Source organism: Hemiscyllium ocellatum, chromosome 4 (genome assembly GCF_020745735.1).
Source record: "Hemiscyllium ocellatum isolate sHemOce1 chromosome 4, sHemOce1.pat.X.cur, whole genome shotgun sequence".
NCBI classification, from domain to species: Eukaryota; Metazoa; Chordata; class Chondrichthyes; order Orectolobiformes; family Hemiscylliidae; genus Hemiscyllium; species Hemiscyllium ocellatum.
Window position 1 is genome coordinate 140,085,352 of NC_083404.1, and position 22,332 is coordinate 140,107,683.

The 22,332-nt window shown below is 41.1% G+C and overlaps 1 protein-coding gene across 1 annotated transcript in view; it reads right to left on the reverse strand.

Moving 5' to 3' along the window:
- Positions 1-826: 826 nt before the first annotated feature.
- The window catches only part of LOC132815125 (laminin subunit alpha-3-like), a 364,209-nt gene continuing 342,703 nt past the window's right edge, over positions 827-22,332 (reverse strand). Inside the window, exons 76-78 of the mRNA XM_060823918.1 lie at positions 13,550-13,640; positions 11,975-12,094; positions 827-6,216 (exon numbers count right to left, since the gene is read on the reverse strand). Of these exons, the coding sequence (XP_060679901.1) occupies positions 6,071-6,216; positions 11,975-12,094; positions 13,550-13,640 (357 nt within the window). The 3' untranslated portion in view covers positions 827-6,070. The remainder of the gene's footprint in view (positions 6,217-11,974; positions 12,095-13,549; positions 13,641-22,332) is intronic.

Here is a 22,332-nt window from a genome sequence, read left to right on the forward strand (position 1 = left end):
TTTAAGCTGTGTCCTCTGGTTCGGCACTCACCCATCAGCGGAAACATGTTTCCTGCTGCCAGAGTGTCCAATCCTTTAATAATCTTATATGTCTCAATCATATCCCCTCTCAGTCTTCTAAACTCAAGGGTATACAAGCCCAGTCGCTTCAGTCTTTCAGTGTAAGGTAATCCCTTCATTCCAGGAATTGACCTCGTGAACCTACGCTGCACTCCCTCAATAGCCAGAATGTCTTTCCTCAAATTTAGCGACCAGAACTGCACACAGTCCTCAACCTGAAAGATATTATTGCCATAGAAAGTGTAATAAACATTTACCAGACTTGTTCCTGGGATGGTGGGATTGTCTTCCTGGCTTGAAAGCTTCACAATCTTAACATTTCTCATAAGGTAACTTGCTTCCTGAACTCTATTACAGAAACTAAACATCACAGTAAGACAGCAGAGTTCCTTCCCTAAAGGCCAACAGTAGCCAAAATGTTTTTTTTAGAAAATTAATGATAGTTTTATGGTCACCACTACTGAAACTAATTTCCAATTCTTGATGTTTATTAATTTGAATTTAACTTCTACCAGCTGGTGGGATTTGAACCCAATGCCTGCGCAGCAATAAACTGGGTGATTACTCGTCCAGTATGTCACAATCTACATTTAATTAATAAAATTGAATAGACATATATCACAAACAAAATGTGTTGAAATAATACACTTTTTTTATTTAATTGATAGGAATCATACAAGTTACAAAAATACTAGAACATGAGTAAATGAAAGTGCACACTTAATGTCTTGCATTAGTGCAAAATTGACAGTGCAACACCAAAAACCTAAAAGTGAATATTTAAAATGGTTGCATGACAAAGTTCTGTCTGATATGGAGAAGACATGACATTGAAAGTAAATGGTTAACATTACATTGCAACAACAGTTGCAATGAGTTAGAAGCTTCCATATTCCCACAATTTGCGAAGCAGTGACAGGCAAAATTTGGATGAACTCAAATAATCAGGAGGCAGCTTTGGAGGGCACTTCATTCAAGTTTGAGAATAATATGGGGTTCTCCTTACTAATACTGTTATGAACAAATCATAAACCATTATGATATGCATTCTTTAGAAATAATTATCTTTCTTTATGAATTGCAAATAAAAAGTAAGTATTGTTTTAAATGTTACCCTGAAAGGTGTGACACTTTATTGCTAATTAGTTTTGATGATTTTCTAATTAAGCAATGATATTGGAGCCGTCATATATCTAGTAGACAGTAATTATACTTGGAAAGCCTTAATTGGTTATAATATGGTTTGAGGAGATGAAAAATGCTATGTAATTGCACATTTTCTCTCTCAGATGTTTTATTATAACAGAGTTTGAAGCAGATTTTTAGCTAGAATGGGCTTTGCAGCAATGGATTTCAATTCTTAGCACAGGCAGGAAACCTATAGTCATTTGAACCACTGAAATTCACTGAATTACTCCAACCTTGTTTTCCCACCTGAAGCAAGGCTGAAGTTGGAGGGGACTCAATATTTGCAAGCAATGATTAGGTGGTCAGTGTGGACTTAAAGAGGGTTGTTGGTTCTTGCAGACTTAAGTAGGGCTGATGGGAACACAGGCTATGTCTTTACTAGAGGAGTCCGCAGGAAGTCTCAAACTGCAATTAAAATGGCTCTAGCCACGTGCCTTATTCTCTCCCTGAGCTGACATGACCTGCTTATTGCCAACTGCCCACATGACCGGTTTCAATTAGGCAGCTGGGATTTAAATCTATCCATATAGTGTTAACCCTCTCTTTTCCTACACATGGAGTTCATTATTGGCCACTAGTTCATTCATTTGTCAAGGCTGTTTATTCCTTATCAGTTGCTAATCTCTTCCTACTGATACCAACCTGGGAGCAGTACAAAAGAACAAGCATTCAGACAGTTCAGTGGTTTTGAAGATTTTAACTTTTAATTATTTTGGGCAAGTTAAAATCTTGTCCGATGTTTCTTGCAAAGTTGTTAAGTCAGAGACACAGCAGGCAATTTGTGCACAATAAGCTTCAACAAAAAGTAACATGGTAGCATTATAGCGTGTGATCATGTGAATCCTTCAATATGTTCTCAGAAATGTAGTACTCTTTCTGAAACTCCCAGGTAAATATGAGACTAAAACTAGAGATGTATTATACAGTCGCAACACACTCCTCTACAGAAATGTGTCAGAGGAGAGGACTAAAATGAATCGAGACCAATCATGTTTCAAGAATAACAATTGCATCTGTGTAGGTTGGTGTGTTTGTTGTTTTTGGTAAATACTGTAGCTGATGTTCACACAAAGGAGAGGCATTTTAATTCAGCCTGTCGAGGGGAATATCGGTTCTATATCCTGCCCAATATGGACTTCAGTGGAGAGTGACACGAGGGAATGAAGGGTTATGTGGACAAGGCGGGACAGTGGAGTTGGGAGACAATCTTTCATCCATTCCCAACAGCTTCCTGATGGATGGGTCAGGTTAGAATTTCCCCTAGCCTCTCTATCTAAAATGTTAATCTATTAATTCTCTTCAGATTCTTATTGCCTGCTAACTATGTTAGGCATTTTTATTTAATATGAGTTTCTGTTTAAATATAATTACAAAGTACTTACAGCACAAGAGGCATTTTGACACAACTAATCTATTGTGATGTTTGTCCCATGCCTTAGTTAATCTTACCCAAGTGGCACAGTCTTCCATTCCTTTCTCTCATGTATTTATGTAACTTACTCTTAAATGCATCAATACTAGTCACTTCAACCACTCCATCAGATTGCCATGTTCTCACCATCCTCCATAAAGCAGTCTGGCCTGAATTTCAGAATTCTTGGGTGGGCTGGGGGAGGAGAAGGGGCGTTGGTTGTTGAATGTTTTTTAAAGAATATTTAAATGTGCATCTGCAGTGCCAAGGCAAACTAGGCTACGGGCCATTGCAGGAAATTGCAATTATAATAGTCAGGTGGTTGTTTTTGACCAGGACTGACTTGATGGGCACAAGATGAGAAAAAAGGTGAAAACAATGACTGCAGATGCTGGAAACCAGATTCTGGATCAGTGGTGCTGGAAGAGCACAGCAGTTCAGGCAGCATCCAACGAGCAGCGAAATCGACGTTTCGGGCAAAAGCCCTTCATCAGGAATAAAGGCAGTGAGCCGGAAGCATGGAGAGATAAGCTACAGGAGGGTGGGGGTGGGGAGAGAGTAGCATAGAGTACAATGGGTGAGTGGGGGAGGAGATGAAGGTGATAGGTTAGGGAGGAGATGGTGGAGTGGAGAGGTGGAAAAGGAACTAGGCAGGTCGTTCAACTCCGGACAAGTCATGGGGACAGTGCTGAGCTGGAAGTTTGAAACTAGGATGAGGTGGGGGAAGGGGAAATGAGGAAGCTGTTGAAGTTTACATTGATGCCTTGGGGTTGAAGTGTTCTGAGGCGGAAGATGAGGCGTTCTTCCTCCAGGCGTCTGGTGGTGAGGGAGCGGCGGTGAAGGAGGCCCAGGACCTCCATGTCCTCGGCAGAGTGGGAGGGGGAGTTGAAATGTTGGGCCATGGGGCAGTGTGGTTGATTGGTGCGGGTGTCTCGGAGATGTTCCCTAAAGCACTCTGCTAGGAGGCGCCCAGTCTCCCCAAAGTAGAGGAGACCACATCGGGAGCAACGGATACAATAAATGATATTAGTGGATGTGCAGGTAAAACTTTGATGGATATGGAAGGTTCCTTTAGGGCCTTGGATAGAGGTGCGGGAGGAGGTGTGGACACAGGTTTTACAGTTCCTGTGGTGACAGGGGAAAGTGCCAGGATGGGAGGGTGGGTCGTAGGGGGGCATGGACCTGACCAGGTAGTCACGGAGGGAACAGTCTTTGCGGAAGGCGGAAAGAGGTGGGGAGGGAAATATATCCCTGGTGGTGGGGTCTTTTTGGAGGTGGCGGAAATGTCGGGGGATGATTTGGTTTATGCGAAGGTTTGTAGGGTGGAAGGTGAGCACCAGGGGCATTCTGTCCTTGTTACGGTTGGAGGGGTGTCGATTTCGCTGCTCGTTGGATGCTGCCTGAACTGCTGTGCTCTTCCAGCACCACTGATCCTGAACAAGATGAGAAAAACCTAATCACTCAGACTGTTGTTAGAGTGAATTGAGAGTGTGGTACCGGTAGGTCAGGCAGCATCCGAGGAGCAAGAGAGTCGACATTTTGGGACAAAAACACTTCATCAGGAATAGGTTGTGAGCCGAGGGGACGGTGAGATAAATGGGAGGGGGGTGGGGCTGGGGGGCAGGTAGCTGAGAGTGCAATAGGTAAGTGGAGGTGGGGGTAATGGTGATAGGTCAGAGAGGAGGGTGGAGTGGATAGGTGGAAAGGAAGATGGATAGGTAGGAGAGAGCATGAGGGCAGTGCTGAGTTGGAAGGTTGGATCTGGGATAAGGTGGGGGAGGGGGAAATAGCAGTATTTAAAGAAAGAGGCCGTCTGATGTGTTCTGTGGTGGAACTGGTCCTCCTGGGAGCAGATGCAGCAGAGGCAGAGGAATTGGGAATATGGGATAGCATTTTAACCTAGTCCTTTGCCTAGTCTTTGGAATTGTCAACCAGAGGGTATAGATTAGATTAAATTAGATTAGATTACATTACTTACAGTGTGGAAACAGGCCCTTCGGCCTAACAAGTCCACACCGACCCACCGAAGCGCAACCCACCCAGACCCATTCTCCTACATTTATTCCTTCACGTAACACTACGGGCAATTTGACTTTGCCTATTCACCTAACCTGCACATTTTTGGACTGTGGGAGGAAACCGGAGCACCCAAAGGAAACCCACGCAGACACGGGGAGAATGTGCAATCTCCACACAGAGAGTCGCTTGAGGCGGAAATTGAACCCGGGTATCTGGCACTGTGAGGCAGCAGTGCTAGCCACTGATGCTCCATCGTTTGAGAGATTCAAGATGGATTATTAAAAACGTTGTTGCTGACCAGGCCATCCCTAATTGCCCAGGAGAACATGGTGATGAGCTGTCTTCTTATATTGCTACAGTGTCGGGATACCACAGTGCTGTTACGATGTGAGTTTCAGGATTCTGACCCAGCAACAGCAAAGAGGTAATGATACAGTTCCAATTAAGGATAGTGTGTCTCTTTTTGGTGGTGTTCCCATGTATCTACTACCCTTGACTTTCTATGTGGTGGAGGTCACAGATTTGGAAGGTGCTGTTGCAGGGGTCTTGGGTGAGTTATTATAGTGCACCTGGCAGATTGCACCACTGTGCATTGGTAATGAAGTAAGTGAATATTGGAGGTGATAAGTGGGGGGTTGATGAAATTTTTGGGGATCGAGGAATATGTTGATAGGGCAAGACAGTGGAGTTAAGGGAAATCATGCATGATCTTATTGAATGGTGGAGGCATGATGAGAAATATGGCCTCATCATGGCCCTATTTTTTTAAAATCTTATTTTAGTAGAAATTTCATTGGACTATCAATGTATACTGCCAGAGATACAAGTCCCGGGTTCCAATCTACTACATTGCTACTCATAAGACCACTTCAAGAGTCCGACAGATGCTCACAGGAAGAAATATAATCTATATTTGTGTCTGCGTCGAACCTTGCCTGTGTTTCCAATCGGATGATGCGTGGGGGAAAACATTCCCTTTCTAGAAGATCATTTACTCTCCAAAAACAATTTGAAAGGCTTTTAATAATGATGGTTGAATCATGTTTATTTTAGAAATATGTTTAGCATTTAATTATTCAAGTATGAAAATATAAAATTAGCAGCAAATTTTAGTAATTTATTTGGCCCCACAGTATATAGCACCAATTAGGAATAAAATATTTGCATTGCGTTTCAAAATGTTAGTGGGTCATTGTTCTTTTAATTGTAAAAATTGCTGTTATGAAAAGCCAAACCATAAATGTGTCAAATTCAATTGACTGAAATGAGAAAAATGCAAAGTCCAAGTTACAATAAATTAATTATTCTGCATTTTGACAGTGGTTTAGTTGTCTATTACAATCAAGTGCAGGAAGATTAAAACATCTTTGCGGTTACAAACAGTAGCTGGATTTACATGACAGGACACCGAGTCACACTAACAGCACCATGAACTGCCACTGCTTTCTTGAATGATACTGGCTTCATGTTGATCACTACTTCCCCCATGCAGCCAATGAATGGATTGCGAGTTGGCAAATGAGGTAACTGTACATTATCTGCAAGTACAAAAACATCAATACATTTTTTAGAATAAAACATAACCATAAAATACAACCTAACAGAATAGAGTATATATATGAAGAATAGAGGCATAGACTATTTTCTAAATAGGGAGGGAAAAGCTTCAGAAATCTGAATTTCAAAGGGACTAGTTCAGGATCCCCTTAAGGTTAACATACAATTTAATGTCAGTTAGGAAGTCAAATGCAATAGAGTCATAGAGATGTACAGCACTGAAACAAATCCTTCAGTCCAACGTGACCATGCTGACCAGATATCCCAAGCCAATCTAGTCCCACCTGCCAGCACCCGACCCATATCCCTCCAAACCCATCCTATTCATATACCCATCCAGGTGCCCTTTAAATGTTGCAATTGTACCAGCCTCCACCACATCCTCTGGTAGCTCATTCCATACACATACCACCCTCTGTGTGAAAAAATTGCCTCTTAGGTCTGTTTTATATCTTTCTCCTCTCACCCTAAACCTATACCCTCTAGTTCTGGACTCCCCCACCCCAGGGAAAAGACTTTGTCTATTTATCCTATCCATGCCCCTCCTGATTTTATAAACCTCTATAAGGTCACCCCTCAGCCTCTGACGCTCCAGGTAAAACAGCCCCAGCCTGTTCAGCCTCTCCCTGTAGCTCAAATCCTCCAACCCTGACAACATTCTTGTAAATCTTTGCTGAACCCTTTCATGTTTCACAACATCTTTCCGATAGGAAGGAGACCAGAACTGCATGCAATATTCCAACAGTGGCCTAACCAATGTCCTGTACAGCTGCACCATGACCTCCCAACTCCTGTACTTAATACTCTGACCAATAAGGGAAAGCATACCAAATGCCTTCTTCACTATCCTATCTACCTGCGACTCCACTTTCAAGGAGCTATGAACTTGCATATCAAGGTCTCTTTGTTCAGCAACACTCCCTAGGACCTTACCATGAAGTGTATAAGTCCTGCTAAGATTTGCTTTCCCAAAATTCTAATTAAAACTTACAGAATACTGAGAGCCTGGATAGAGTGGACGTTGAGAAGACATTTCCACTAGAAGGAGAGACTACAACACAAAGGCACAGCCTTCGAGTGAACAGTCAACATTTTGAACTGAAATGAGGGAGAATTCTTCAGCCAGAGGGTGGTGAATGATTGAATGGAGGAGCAAACTCAATGGGCCAAATGATCTAATTCTGCTGTTCTACCTTAACGTCTTATAATTCACTCAAAACCCCATGTCAAAACTTTAAGACAATATGTACTAAAATATATTAGAAAAATATATTTCCTTATATTATGAAGATCATTCTTTCTCTTATTTTGTGTGGAATAATGAACCAGAGGGCATTTTATCTAATATTGATCCCTGAACTACGATCAGATTATGTGGTCATTTTCACAATGTTGTTTATAGTGGAGTCCTTATGTATATTTAAGGCTGAGATTGATAGATTCTTGATCTCACTAGGGGAATCCAGGGTTATGGGGGAAAAGGACAGGGAAGTGAACATGAGAAAAGTTGTATCAGCCATAATCCTGTTCAATGGTGAATTAGGCCCAAGGGGCCAAATGGTCTACTCCTGTTCCTTTGTCTTATAGTTTTATGGGAGCTGGCTGCATGCAAATTGGCAACCACATTTCTACCGTGGCTACACTTCCAAGTGCTTAATAGGTTTAGGGTGAGAGGGAAACAATTTAAAAGGGACCTAAGGGGCAGCCTTTCCACGCAGAGCTCATGAATGGAATGAGCTGCCAGAGGAAGTGGTGGGGACTGGTACAATTACAACATTTAAAAGGTATCTGGATGGGTATATGAATAGAAAGGGTTTAGATTAGATTACTTACAGTAGTGGAAACAGGCCCTTCGGCCCAACAAGTCCACACCGACCCGCTGCCCACGCATTCCCCTACATTTACCCAACACGCCGGGCAATTTATCGTGGCCAATTCACCTGATCTGCACATCTTTGGACTGTGGGAGGAAACCAGAGCACCCAGAGGAAACCCACGCAGACACGGGGAGAATGTGCAAACTCCACACAGTCAGTCGCCTGAGTTGGGAATTGAACCCGGGTCTCTGGCGCTGTGAGGCAGCAGTGCTAACCACTGTGCCACCGCTGGCAAATGGGACTAGATTAGGTTGGGATATCTGGTCAGCATGGATGATTTGGACTGAAGGGTCTGTTTCCATGCTGTATATCTCCATGGGTCTATGGCTGGAAATTTTTAGATTGAGGAAAAAGCAATGTAAATGCAATAAATTCCTTGACATCAGTGGAAATACCTTGCTGATGTCCTGTCCCCTTTTTGTGCACATCCTTCAAACCACATCACATTCTCCAGATTAAGAAGGGTCACTCTAAAGTAAATTGCTCATTGAAGCACTAATTACCTGGTCGCATCATATGCCCCTCTGTGAGTTCAATAATCGCAACACATTGGGTTGTGAAGTTGCCTTATAGCACTTAGAAGTTGTTGTGATAGGATGGAGGAAGCATAAAGAATGAAGATAATCCTTTTTCACGTTGGGGGTGCTGGTGCAATTTAAATTTCCTATACTCTCAGTTCACTATATACAAATAGAACATAGGACTTAGGAGCGAGAGTAGACCATTCAGCCCCTGAACCTCCATCTGCCATTCCATTAAATCAGGGCTGATTCTTTGTAGTCTAAGATTACAAAGAGTTCTTGATCAATGGGATAATGAGCTGAGGAGTGGCAGATGGAGTTTAATTTGGATAAATGTGAGGTATTGCATTTTGATAAAATAAACAAAGGCAGGGCTTATACAATTAATGGTAGGGCCCTGGGTAGTATCGTAGAACAGTTTAAGGATAAAATGTCTCACTTTGAAGACCGATGAGGAGAATTTCTTTTCTGAAGGCTGTTTAACTGTGCAGCAGAGGTTAGTCGTTGAGTGCATTCAAAGCTGATTTGATGCATTTTTAATCAACAAAGGACTTAAGGATTATGGAAATCGTGGGCGGCACGGCGGCACAGTGGTTAGCACTACTGCCTCACACCGCCAGAGACCCGGGTTCAATTCCCGCCTCAGGTGACTGACTGTGTGGAGTTTGCACATTCTCCCCGTGTCTGCGTGGGTTTCCTCCGGGTGCTCCGGTTTCCTCCCACAGTCACAAAGATGTGCAGGTCAGGTGAATTGGCCATGCTAAATTGCCCGTAGTGTTAGGTAAAGGGTAAATGTATGAGTGCGGGTTGGTGTGGACTTATTGGGCCAAAGGGCCTGTTTCCACACTGTAAGTAATCTAATCTAAACAGAGAGACCTTGGGGTTTAGGTGCATAATTCTTTGAAATTTGTGCCACAGGTAGACAGGGTAGTTAAGAATGCATTTAGGACGCTTGCCTTCATTGCCTAGACCATTGAGTCTAGGAGCTGAAGTTTACCAGGACACTGGTGAGGCCACTTCTGGAGTACTGTGTGCTGTTCTGGTTACCCTGATATAAGATATAATTAAATTGGAGAGGGTTCAGAAAAGATTTAGCAGGATGTTGCCGGTAATAGAGGGTTTAGTTTAAAAGTAGGCTAGAGGCTGGATTTTTTTTAACTGAAGCGTAGGAGGTTGAGCGTATAGAGGTTTGTAAAAGGATGAGGGCACAGATAAGGTGAATAGCAAGTGTCTTTTCCCTAGGGTGGGAGGGTTCAAACTAGGGGGCATATTTTTAAGACAAAAGGAGAAAGTTTTAAAAAGGACATGAGGGGCAACTTTATACATGGAGAGTGGTTCATGTGTGTAGTGAACTTCCTGAGGAAGTGGTGGATGCAGGTACAATTATAACACTTAAAAGACATTTGCATAAGTACATGAATAGGAAAATGTTGGGTGGGATATGGACCAAATGCAGGCAGCTGAGATTAGTTTAGTTTGGGAACATGGGCATCATAGACCAAAAGGTCTGTTTCCATGCTTATGATTTTATGACTCAATGACTCTGAACTCCAATTTCCATAATCCTTGAGTCCTTTGTTGATTAAAAATGCATCAAATCAGCTTTGAAAGCACTCAACGACTAACCTCTGCTGCACAGTTAAACAGCCTTCAGAAAAGAAATTCTCCTCATCGGTCTTCAAAGTGAGACATTTTATCCTTAAACTGTTTATCCTTAGTTCTAGAGTCTCCGACAGAGGGAGAGATCTTTCAGCAACTACCTTGACAAATCCCATCAGGATCTTTTATGTTTCAATAAGATTACCTTTCAGTCTCATTAACTTCAAAAGATATCAACTGTTAAACCTTTCTTCGTCCCAGGAATAGTTAGTGAACCTTCTCTGAACTGCTTTCAACGTCATTATATCAACTGAATTCCAGATGTGATATCATCAAGGTTTTGTACAAATGCAGTATTTTCTAACCCTTATCTTTTTCACATCCAGGCATGCTTTCATGTACCACAAAGACTTTTTTCCACCATTAAATCACCCATGTTAATTTTTCCCTGAATCCTCCATCATTAAATCACTTGTGTTTCTACTTCAATTATCAATTTATAGGCAAAGTCCATCACGGATAGTGCATTGACAACAAAAGTGAGGGAAGGGTGGGAAGAAAGGGAGGAAACTAAATCAAAATGGAGTTGGAGGGGGGAATAAGGCATTCTATCAGCCGCTGCAGTGCCCACCTCTCTCTCTGAAGGCTTTGAGAGTGTTGGTATGGGTGTAGTTGCAGAAGAGGGGAAGATAGTCAGTAACTACGACCCCCTCCACAACCTGCTGCTTGGACCTGTTTGATGGCCATTTTGGCCAGGCCCAGGAGTAGACCCAGCAGGAAGTGCTCCAACTTGCACCCCCCTTCCATATCAGAGATCAGGAGCATGGTGCTGAAGTGCAACCAAAAACACAACAAAAGGTTTCTCAAATAACTAAACATGGGGTGCAAACATCCACAAACATTTGTCCTACCTGCCTACCTCCTTTTCCACCTATCCATCCACCCTCTCCTCCCTGACCTATCACCTTCATCCCCTCCCCCACTCACCCAATGTACTGTATGCTGCTCTCTCCCCATCCCCACCCTCCTCTAGCTTATCTCTCCACGCTTCAGGCTCACTGCCTTTATTCCTGATGAAGGGCTTTTGCCCGAAACGTCGATTTCGCTGCACTTTGGATGCTGCCTGAACTGCTGTGCTCTTCCAGCACCACTAATCCAGAATCCACAAACATTGTCAACAGTCTTCACAGCACCATGACTCTTTTATTCTATTCCCATTGTAATATTGAGAATTGACAAATAAACCAATGAATTAGACATTTTAGCTCAAAGACTCAATTTGTTTACTATAATCTAATATTTTCTAGATAGCTCAAACATTCCATCATGCCATGGACAGAATGCTCCATGATCAAATGCACTCAATCGTCCCCTGCAAGGCACTGCCTATTTTAATATGAACAATTGTAGGAAGTGCTTCAAAGAAAACAAATTTTAATCATGGATACATTATTTTGAATATACAGGGCAAACGAGCCATTCAACCTATTGGGTCTGTACTGACATTTATACTTATTACAAATCTCTTCTCATGCAATCTGTCTTATGGTATCACATTTTGTTGGATAACATTCCTGGGAAGTGACTTGGGATGCTTTTTGATTTTAAAGGCACAATATAAATGTACTTACACATATGCCATTACATGAACTAACAATTATATGTTCAGGTGAGATGAACAGGTGCAATGACCAGGGCAAATCTCAAAATAATGAATTTTCTCTTTACAACAAACTTCTTACCTGGGATGCCACCGACATAGAGAGGGTCGGCAGTATCAGTGGAAAGTGAAGCAGCAGGTCCTACAACATGGTCACGTTCTGTGTCCACATCAAGTTGCACCACATTATTTCTCTTAATTACTGTGTTATAATATAAAACAAAGAACAATAATTACAGAAAGTACTTCTTTGGATGTAAAATATAGGCAACTAAAACTGAGATTCAAAGTGCCTTTTGTTGGGTGAGGGTTTGGAGTTATGGAACCAAGGCAGATAAACAGGTCAGATATGTATCATCCATGATGTAATTAAATGGTGGAACAGGTTCATTTGTTTCTTTCTCTTCCTGTTTGCTTTAAGCACTTTGATACTTGGGTGAAGCATGAATTCAAATTTTCTTTCATGTATTTGATACAGTTGTGAACATTTGGACATATGCTAATTTTTAATTATCATTGCAAATAACAATTAATATTTGTTCAATGTCCTCAGCCAATGTTGGTCCCTGAACCAACAATACCAAAACAGATTATCTGGGCAACATGGTCATCCGTTTGAGAGAGGTTACTATGCACCAATTCATTGATGTGGTTTCCTACCTTACAGCAAGGCATACACTTCAAAAATACTTAGTTGGAAGTAAACCATTTTGTAATATACAATCCCTACAGTGCAAAAGGAGGCTGTGTGGCTCATCTAATCTGCATCGATTTTCCACCCAGACCCCAGCCCTATTCCCATAACCCTATATTTGCTGTAGCCAATCCTTCTAATCTGCACATATTTGGACTGTGGGAGGAAACCAAAACATCTAGTGGAAACCCATGCAGACACAGGGAGAACATGCAAACTCCAGAGAGATAATCACCCAAAGCTGGAATCAAACTTAGGTCCCTGGCACTGTGAGGCAGCAATGGTAACCACTGAGCTACCAGAATGACGTAGAATCACTGGATTCAAAAGATTAACTCTGTTTTCTTCCTACAAATGCTGTCAGGCCTACTGAGTTTTTCCAGCAATTTCTAATTTCATTTTAGAAAATTTCCAGCATCTGCAGTTCTTTGTTTTATTCTATGAGAATATTTTGCAGTTTGAGAGATTCTAAATAAATACAAATCTGTGTGTTTGTCTGCCTCACACTTTTCTGACAAGGAAACCATGTCAAAGAAATCTTAGTTTCTGGAGAAATCCTGGTGATTCCAGGATGATTGGAAACTGTGCCTCACATCCTCACCTAGCTCCAGCTTCAAGGCACAAATTTCACCTCACTTCTTCTCCAACTTTGATTCTTCTATCTCCCAATAAACAATGACAGTAAAGGATATTTTACTTTATGCTATTCTATTTCATCATCATTGAATTCCACCTGAACTGATCCTCTGAAATCTGCTGCTGCCAAACCTGTCAGATCTCTAGTGAATGTACTGTTCGATAATGGATATGTTTGCAGTCTCACATAATAAATATTGATATTTTAAAAAGTGCTTCCCAATGAACATCGCAGTAGATCTGCCATTTTATTCTGAACTTGTCTGTATTTAAAATATTTCCTGGTTGCTTTATTCAGTGCTGTGAATTAAAGTGAAGGATACTCACCTACTATTCTATGCCATTGTCCATCACACAGTGACTGAGGTGTGACCGATGTGTTGAAATCACCAGCTCCATTGTTTACGTGGACTGTAACCTGAAAATAGAAATTTTAAAGTGTTCTGTTAATTTTTCAAGAAAACTAACCTTTGTTTTCTGCACGTTGAAAGCATTGCAAGAAAGTAGTTTTGTTTAGCTCGGAGTTACATTCCAATAGAGCAAAAACCCAGAGCAGTTATGGGACTAGATCACACACAAGTCCAAACTGTGTAAAGATAACAGGTTTCCATCCAAACTCTTCACATCAGATGTCAACCAGAACCCTGCCTACCTTGTCAATTTGATGTAGGAGTTCCTATGTCACAGGTACGAGGAGGAGCTGGGGTGTTCTCCCTGTTATATATATCCTTCAATCAACACCACAGAAAAGAATTGTCTATTCAAAGCTATTTGTGGGATCTGGCTCTGGGAAAACTCGCTGCCATGTGTCCTACACTACAACAGTAGAAGCACTCATTTCGCTGATATATAGCACTGAGGTAGCTTGCGTTTGCAAAAGTGCTGTGTTAATGCAAGTCTTTCTTCCAATAACCAGTTTTTGTCATTACAATGCAATAGCTTCATGGTCACTTTTTTGGTTCTAGTTTTTTTGTTAATTCTAAATTTTTAACTTATTCTTTGAACACTGTAAAGTAATGCAACTACTTTTTAAATTCCTCTTTTGTATCTAAGATTTGTACCTAGGTACTTGTACCTATTATAATTGCTTATTCTTCAGATAAGGAAGCTTCACCTTTTGTTGCTGTCAGGTGATTAACATTTCAACAATGTAAATACATTTAGAGGCAATTATTGTAAAAACTTTTCACTGTACTCCTGTACTTGAGCACACATGACAATAAATGATATTCTAAATTTAAATTATCAACCTTTTCTCATGTCCTTAACAATTATCTACACACCAGATCTTGTCATCACACGGATGTTACCACACCCATCTCCCAATGTCAGCTACCAACTAGAAAGCTTGATTCCCTCAGGTTGACCTTTCATTCCTTATCTGTGCAAGTGTTGTTCTCTCTCTAGGCTTCATTTCCAACCTATTGTTTACTCATTTCCCCTCCCCCTACAACCTTCAGCATATATGTCAACCTTTTCCTAGCTGCAGTCAGTCCTGAAGATTGTCACGGGATCTGAAATATTAACCCTGCTTTCTCTCCACAGATGCTGCCAGACCTGCTGAGCTTTCCCCGCAATTTCTGTTTTTGTTTGTGAGAGAAATGCAAGGATTTTGTTCGTTCATGAAATAGAAATTGCAGGGAGCCCACATGTGTGCTCAAGCTTGATATCTATCAGTGTTCTGACCACTGAGCATTGCATTTTCCATCACGTCAAGTTAAAGATAACATTAAGAGGGCCAAGATAATAGCACTGATAGTTGTGCTGTTCAGCAAAAAACAAACATTTTGAGAAATGAGAAGTAAAGCTGAAGTATTTTAAATTATAATTAAACTAGCCGCGATTCGGTTGCTATTTTATCACGAACCCAAACATTCATTGCTACTCTTTCACAATAATTTTATATGTATCGACAAAACAAGTCTCAAGAGTGAAACATATTAATTAATGCTTCTTCAAAGTCTTGAAAATGTTTAATAAACGGTACAAAGGCAATGAAGCAATTTAATGAGGTTAGCAGCCTGTGATTGATAGTTGGTTGTCAAGAATAATGAGCTTATGTCTCAGCAATGGGGATGGAAGGAATTTAATTACATGTACAAGCGAAAGGCAAAGTAAGCATGCATCATTATTCTGTCATTAGTGTTCTACAATTGAAAGATTATTTAAATCAATGTAAGAGTACTTACAGAAATAATAGATTATTATGGATATTATAGATAATTATATATATATGTATCAAACTCATTGGCTGACACAACAATTCACCCTGTTAAATCTCATTATTTGGGCACTTCCATATATTTGGGAGAGGCCATTGATGCACAGCATCTCAGGAAGTTTCAGTGTGGTGTAACCATTTTCATCATTATTTTCTTCCCTTCCAGTAGTATATAACAGACCTATTATAATTGCTTCTTCTTCAGATAAGGAAGCTTCACCTTTTGTTGCTGTCAGATGATTAACATTTCAACAATGTAAATACATTTTGAGTTTCAGTCCCTCTGCCTTTACATTTCAGATTTGTTTTTCTTCAGGCAACGGGCTTTAAGAATATCAAGTATTGGCAGTAAAGTTTAGATTAGAGTAGTGCTGGAAAAGCACAGCAGGTCAGGCAGCATCTGAGGAGCAGGAAAATCGACGTTTCGGGCAAAAGCCCTTCATTAGGTTTCCTGATGAAGGGCTTTTGCCCAAAATGTTGATTTTCCTGCTCCTCGGATGCTGCCTGACCTGCTGTGCTTTTCCAGCACCACTCTGATCTAACTCTGGTTGCCAGCATCTGCAGTCCTCACTTTTGCCTTGGCAGTGAAGTGACAGCCTGGATTTTTGCTCAAGTCTCCAGCAGAGTACTTAAAGCCATAACTCATGCATGAAAGCTCTACATACTGCACCAAGTGGACATCATGTGTAAAATCACAAGTAAATAAGCAATTATAAAAATTATTAAGAATATAAGGGTTGATCTAATCACATTGGCTTTGATAGTCTCTTGCACGTTCTTCAAATTGACAATATTCTGCAAGGTTATTTCAGTTCTTTGCAACTTTTCCTGCTCATCAAAAAGACTGCAATTATTTATAGACAAGTAAAAAGCAATCATTAAAACTCGTCAGAGCTTTTTTCTAGACAATAATGTTGTGTGTATGGCCTGATGGTAAATAATTGATGCAGGTATTAGAAAGTAATTGAAAGGAAGCCAGTCCTGGAGCAATGAACAATTCCCTTTTGTTCACTAAAGTCCTGACAGTCTCATGGCTTTTCAGTCCGACTGAGAGATGGAAAAATGGTTCTAATTTGGAAATTGATGATTAGTCTTGATTTTATTGGGGGTAAGAGCAAAGCAATGAGCTCAGAAAATTAACTTCTGGCTACAGTAGAACTGACTGAAGAATACACCTGACAAAATAAATTATTAGAATCCTTTCAGAAGATTTCGAAAAACATATATAAAGGTGAAGCAGTAGATCTTATATGTTTGGATTTTAGGAAAGAGTTTGATAAGGTACCACAGCATAGGCTATTTAATAAGAGTCCATGGTGCTGGCGATAGTACATTAGCATGGATACAGGATAGGCTAACTGATAGAAGGCAGAGTTGGGATAAGGGGTGCATTTTCAGGATGGCAGCCTATTCAAAGTTTGTGAGGTTGGCAGCCTGTAACTAGTGGAATGCCACAGTGATCAATGCTGAGGCCATTAATTATTTGGAGGAGAAAAGTGAATGTTCTTTACTGAAAATGTGTTGCTGGTTAAAGCACAGCAGGTTAGGCAGCATCTCAGGAATATTCCATATTCCTGAGATGCTGCCTAACGAATTCCATATTCCTGAGATGCTGCCTAACCTGCTGTGCTTTAACCAGCAACACATTTTCAGCTGTGATCTCCAGCATCTGCAGACCTCATTTTTTACTAGTGAATGTTCTTTAGCTAAGTTTGTGGATGACACAAAAATAGGTGGGAAGGTAAGTGGTGAGGATGACACAAACAGCCTGCAAAGGAATGTAGACAGGTTAAGTGAGGTAAAAACTTGGATCTTGAAATACCATGTGGGAAAATGTGAGGTCATACAATTTGGCAAGAAAAATGGAGGAGCTGAACATTATTCCAATGGAGAAAGACTGCAGGAAACTATAGAACAGAGGGATTTGGAGTCCTGAATCACAAAAAGTTAACTTATCCAAGTTCAATGAATAACAAGAAGGCAAATGAAGTGTTGGTCTTTACTTCAAAGGGAATGGAGTATAAAACTGGGAGGTTTTACTAAAACTGTACAATGTACTAGTCAGACAATGGTTGGAACTCTATGAACAGTTTTGGGCTCTTTACCTAAGGAAAGATAGACTGGCATTGGGGGCAATCAACAGAAGGTTGACTAGGCTAATTCCAGGTATGGAGGTGAGATTGAATAGATTGAGCCTGTACTCATTAGAATTTACAGGAACGAGAGGCAACTTTTAAACAAATACATTTCTTAGGAGATGTGTCAGGGTAAATGTGGAAAAGCTGCTCCTCCTTGTGAGGAAGTCTAGGAACAGTGGGCAGAATCTCAGAATAAGGGGTTGCCAATTTAATACAGAGATAAGGAAGAATTTCTTCTCTCAGAGGGGAATGAATTTGTGGAATTCTTTATTACAGAGAGCTGTAGAAGCTGTGTCATTAAGTATACTCAAGGCCAAAACAGACAGGTGTTTAGAGAATCAAGGGCCAAATGGAAAAGGCAGAAAAGTGGAGTTGGGAATTATTACATCAGCCATAATCTCATTGAATGGTAGATCAGAGTTGATGGCTGAATGGTCTAATTCTGCTTCTACATATTCTGATCTAATCACACCTGGAGATCAATAAAGAAAGAGATTTTGAATGCAAATTAGCACAGAATATAAAAACAGTTGGGAAAAGTTTTTACAAATATATAAAACGGAAAGGGTGGCTAAAGTGGAGTAAGTCCCTTGCAGGATGAGAAAGGGGAATTAATATTGGGTAATTCTGAGATGGCTGAGGTCTTGAATAACTATCTTGTATCAGTCTTCACAGTGGATGATGTGTCTAACATGCCAAAGAATGATGTTAAGGATATGATGGGAGGTGAGAACCTCAATTCAATTGTTATCACTAAAGGTCATGATTTGGAGATGCCGATGTTGAACTGGGGTGTACAAAGTTAAAAATCGCACAACACCAGGTTATAGTCCAACAGGTTTAATTGCTAGTGTGCTTCCGATTAAACCTGTTGAACTATAACCTGGTGTTGTGAGATTTTTAACTTTATCACTAAAGGAGTAGTGTTGAGCAACCTTGAGGGTCTAAAGGTAGATAAGTCCCCTGGTCCTGATGGACTGCATCCCAGGGTGCTGAAAGAAATGGCGGAAGTCATAGCAGATGCATTAGTGGTAATTTACCAAAATTCACGGGATTCTGGGCAGGCCCTGGCAGACTGGAAAACCATGAATGTCACGCTGCTGTGTAAAAAAAGGTGAAGGCAAAAGGCAGGTAACTATAGGCCAGTTAGTTTAAAATTTGTAGTCAGGAAAATGCGGGAGGCTATCAAAGAAGAAATAGTGAGACATCTGGAAGGAGAAGTGGTAGATAGAGTTTAATTCAGATAAATGTGAGGTGCTGCATTTTGGGAAAGCAAATCTTAGCAGGACTTATATACTTAATGGTAAGGTCCTAGGGAGTGTTGCTGAAGAAAGAGACCTTGGAGTGCAGGATCATAGCTCCTTGAAAGTGGAGTCGCAGGTAGATAGGATAGTGAAGAAGGCATTTGGTATGCTTTCCATTATTGGTCAGCGTATTGAGTACAGGAGTTGGGAGGTCATGTTGCGGCTGTACAGGACATTGGTTAGGCCACTGTTGGAATATTGCAATTCTGATCTCCTTCCTATTGGAAAGATGTTGTGAAACTTGAAAGGGTTCAGAAAAGATTTACATGTATGTTGCCAGGGTTGGAGGATTTGAGCGATAGAAACAGGCTGAACAGACTGGGGCTGTTTTCCCTGGAGCATCAGAGGCTGAGGGGTGACCTTATGGAGGTTTACAAAATTATGAGGGGCATGGATCAGGTAAATAGGCAAAGTCTTTTCCCTGGGGTTGGGGAGTCCAGAACTAGAAGGCATAGGTTTAGGGTGAGAGGGGAACGATATAAAAGAGAACTATGGGGCAATGTTTTCATGCAGAGGGTGGTACATGTATGGAATGAGCTGCCAGAGGAAGTGGTGGAGGCTGGTACAATTGCAACATTCAAGAGGCAGTTGGATGGGTATATGAATAGGAAGGGTTTGGAGGGATATGGGCCAGGTACTGGCAGGTGCGACTAGACTGCGTTGGGATATCTGGTCAGCATGAACGGGTTGGACCGAAGGGTCTGTTTCCATGCTGTACATCTCTATGACTCTATGATAGGGTTCCAGCAGGCAGACGCAGCATGGATTTAGGAAGTGAAGGTCATGTTTGATAAACATGAATGGAGGTGGAACAGGTGAATGGAGGGGAACAGGTGAATGTTGTATACTTGGATTTCCAGAAGGCTTTCGATAAGGTGCTGCATAAAAGACTCATCCGTAGGATAAGAAAGCATGGAGTTGCGGGAATGTACTAGCATGAATAAAGGACTAGTTAACCAATAGAAAGCAGAGAGTTGGGATAAATGGGTGTTTCTCGGGATGGAGATCAGTGGTAAACAGAGAGCCATAGGGGTCGATGCTGGGCCTGCAACTGTTCTTTAGAAATATGATTTGGAAGAGGACACCAAGTGTAACCTATCCACATTTACTGATGACACTAAAATGAGTGGAAAGGCAAACTGTGCAGAAAGATTTAGATAGGTTAAGTGAGTGGGCAAGGGTCTAGCAGATGGAGTACAATGTTGGTAAATGGGAGGTTATCCACTTTCGAAGTAAAAATAGTAGGTCAGAGTATTATTTAAATGGTGAAAGATTGCAGCATGCCTTTGTGTAGAGGGACTGCCCAAGGAAGCAATAGAGGCAGCTTCATTAAGTATATTCAAGACACAATTGGATGGGTTTTTGCATTGTAGGGGAATTAAGAGTCTGCTCTGCCATTCAATATGATCATGACTGATCTGACATGCCTCATGTCCACTTTCCTCCCCTTTTCCCTTATTCCTTGATTACCCAACTGATCGAGAATCTATCATTCTCAGCTTTAAATATACTCAAGGACTCTGCCCCCTCAGCTCTCTGTGGCAAGGAATTCCAAAGACTCTTAGAGAAGAAATTCCTCTTCATCTTAGTCTTAAATTGGTATTTCTTTATTCTGAGGCTATGCCCTCTGGTCCTAAACTCTCTCATTAGGGGAAACATCTTCTCAGTATTTACCCTGTCAAACCCCTTAAGAATCCGATATGTTTCAATGAAATCACTTCTCATTCTTCTAAGCGCCAGTGAGTAGACTCCTAGGAGAAAGTGAGGACTGCAGATGCTGGAGATCAGAGCGGCAGATTCAAACCACTACAAATGCCGGAGGAAAGATCACAGAAGCGCTTCACAGGAGGCTCGCAAGCACTGAGGATGTCACCTAGACAGGGGACGAAGCGTCTGCAACACAAATTCCCAGCTTGGCAAACAGAACCACAACAACAGCTTAAAAATGTGTTGCGCTTTTCCAGCAACACATTTTTAAGCTCTGAGTAGACTCCTAGCCTGTTTAACCTGTGCTTCTAAGAGCTGTATCTCCATGCCAAGGCTAATCCGAATGAACCTTCACTGAACTGCCTCCAATATCTTTCCTTAAATAAGAGAATCAAAACTGCTCACAGTACTCCAGATGTGATCTCACCAGCACATTGGACAGCTGCAGTAAGACTTCCCTGCTCTTATTCTCCAACCCCTTTGAAATAAGGGTCAACATTCAATTGGCCTTCCTGATTACCTGCTGTACTTTTGTGCTAGCTTTTTGTGTTTCATGTATAGGTACCCTTTGTGTTGCAGTTTTCTGCAGTTTTTCTCTATTTAAATAATATTCTGTTCTTTTGATCTTCTATCCAAAATGAACAACTTCACATTTACCTACATTATACTCCATTTGCCAATTTCTTGACCACTCACCTAACCTATCAATATCTCTCTGTAGATTGTTTGTATCCCTTTTACAACCAGTCTTTTCATGCATTTTAACATCATCTGCAAATTTAGCTACAGTATATTCACTTCCTTCCTCCAAGTTATTAATATATTTTGTAAACAATTGAAGTCCCAGCTCTGATCCCTGTGAAACCGACTGGTCACAAATTACTAACATGAAAAATAACCTCTTGACCAGTGGTTTTCACAGGGATCAGAACTAGGACCACTTCCTCCTCTCTGTTTACTGCCCATTAGCCAATTTCCTATCATTGCCAATATACTATCTCCAACATCATGGGTTTTATCTTATGACTTAAGTTTTTGTGATATACCTGTGAATGCCTTATGGAAATATAGCATATCAGCTAGGCCCCCTCTGTGTACTCTGATTTAAGACTTCTTCAAGAAAATTGTAATGAATTAGTCAAACACAAATTCCCTTTCATGAAGCCAAGCTGCAAAACTGTTCATTCTCTCCTCATAAGCCAAACCCTTCATCTCTGGTATCAATCTTGTTAACCTCCTCTGAATTGCCTCTGGCACAACTACACCCCTCCTCAAGGAGATCAAAATTGTTCGCAATGCTCCAAGTGTGGTCTCATTAATGCCTTATACAATTCCAGCTGCACTACCCTACTTTAAACTCTATTCCTTTGTACGGATTTATCAAAAATGCCTTGTTTTTCTATGTGCCAGTGCAGCCATTGGACACTTTAGGAATAGAGTGTTTAAAGTCCAAGACCTCAAATCCAGGACCTAGCTCATGGTCAATACAGCAACCCTAGTCCCCACACTCCTGTATACATTAGAAACATGTACAGCAGACACCTCAAATCCCTGAGAGATATCACATGTACTGCCGTCACAAAATCCTGCCAATCACTGGAAGGATGGTGTACTAATGTGCATGTCCTTCCCCAGGCCAATGTCCCAGTACCAAGGTATGGATTACACATGACTAGCTGCAATGGTTGAGTCATATAGTCATGTCAGGAATGTAGACAATCTAAACAAATGCACTGTAAT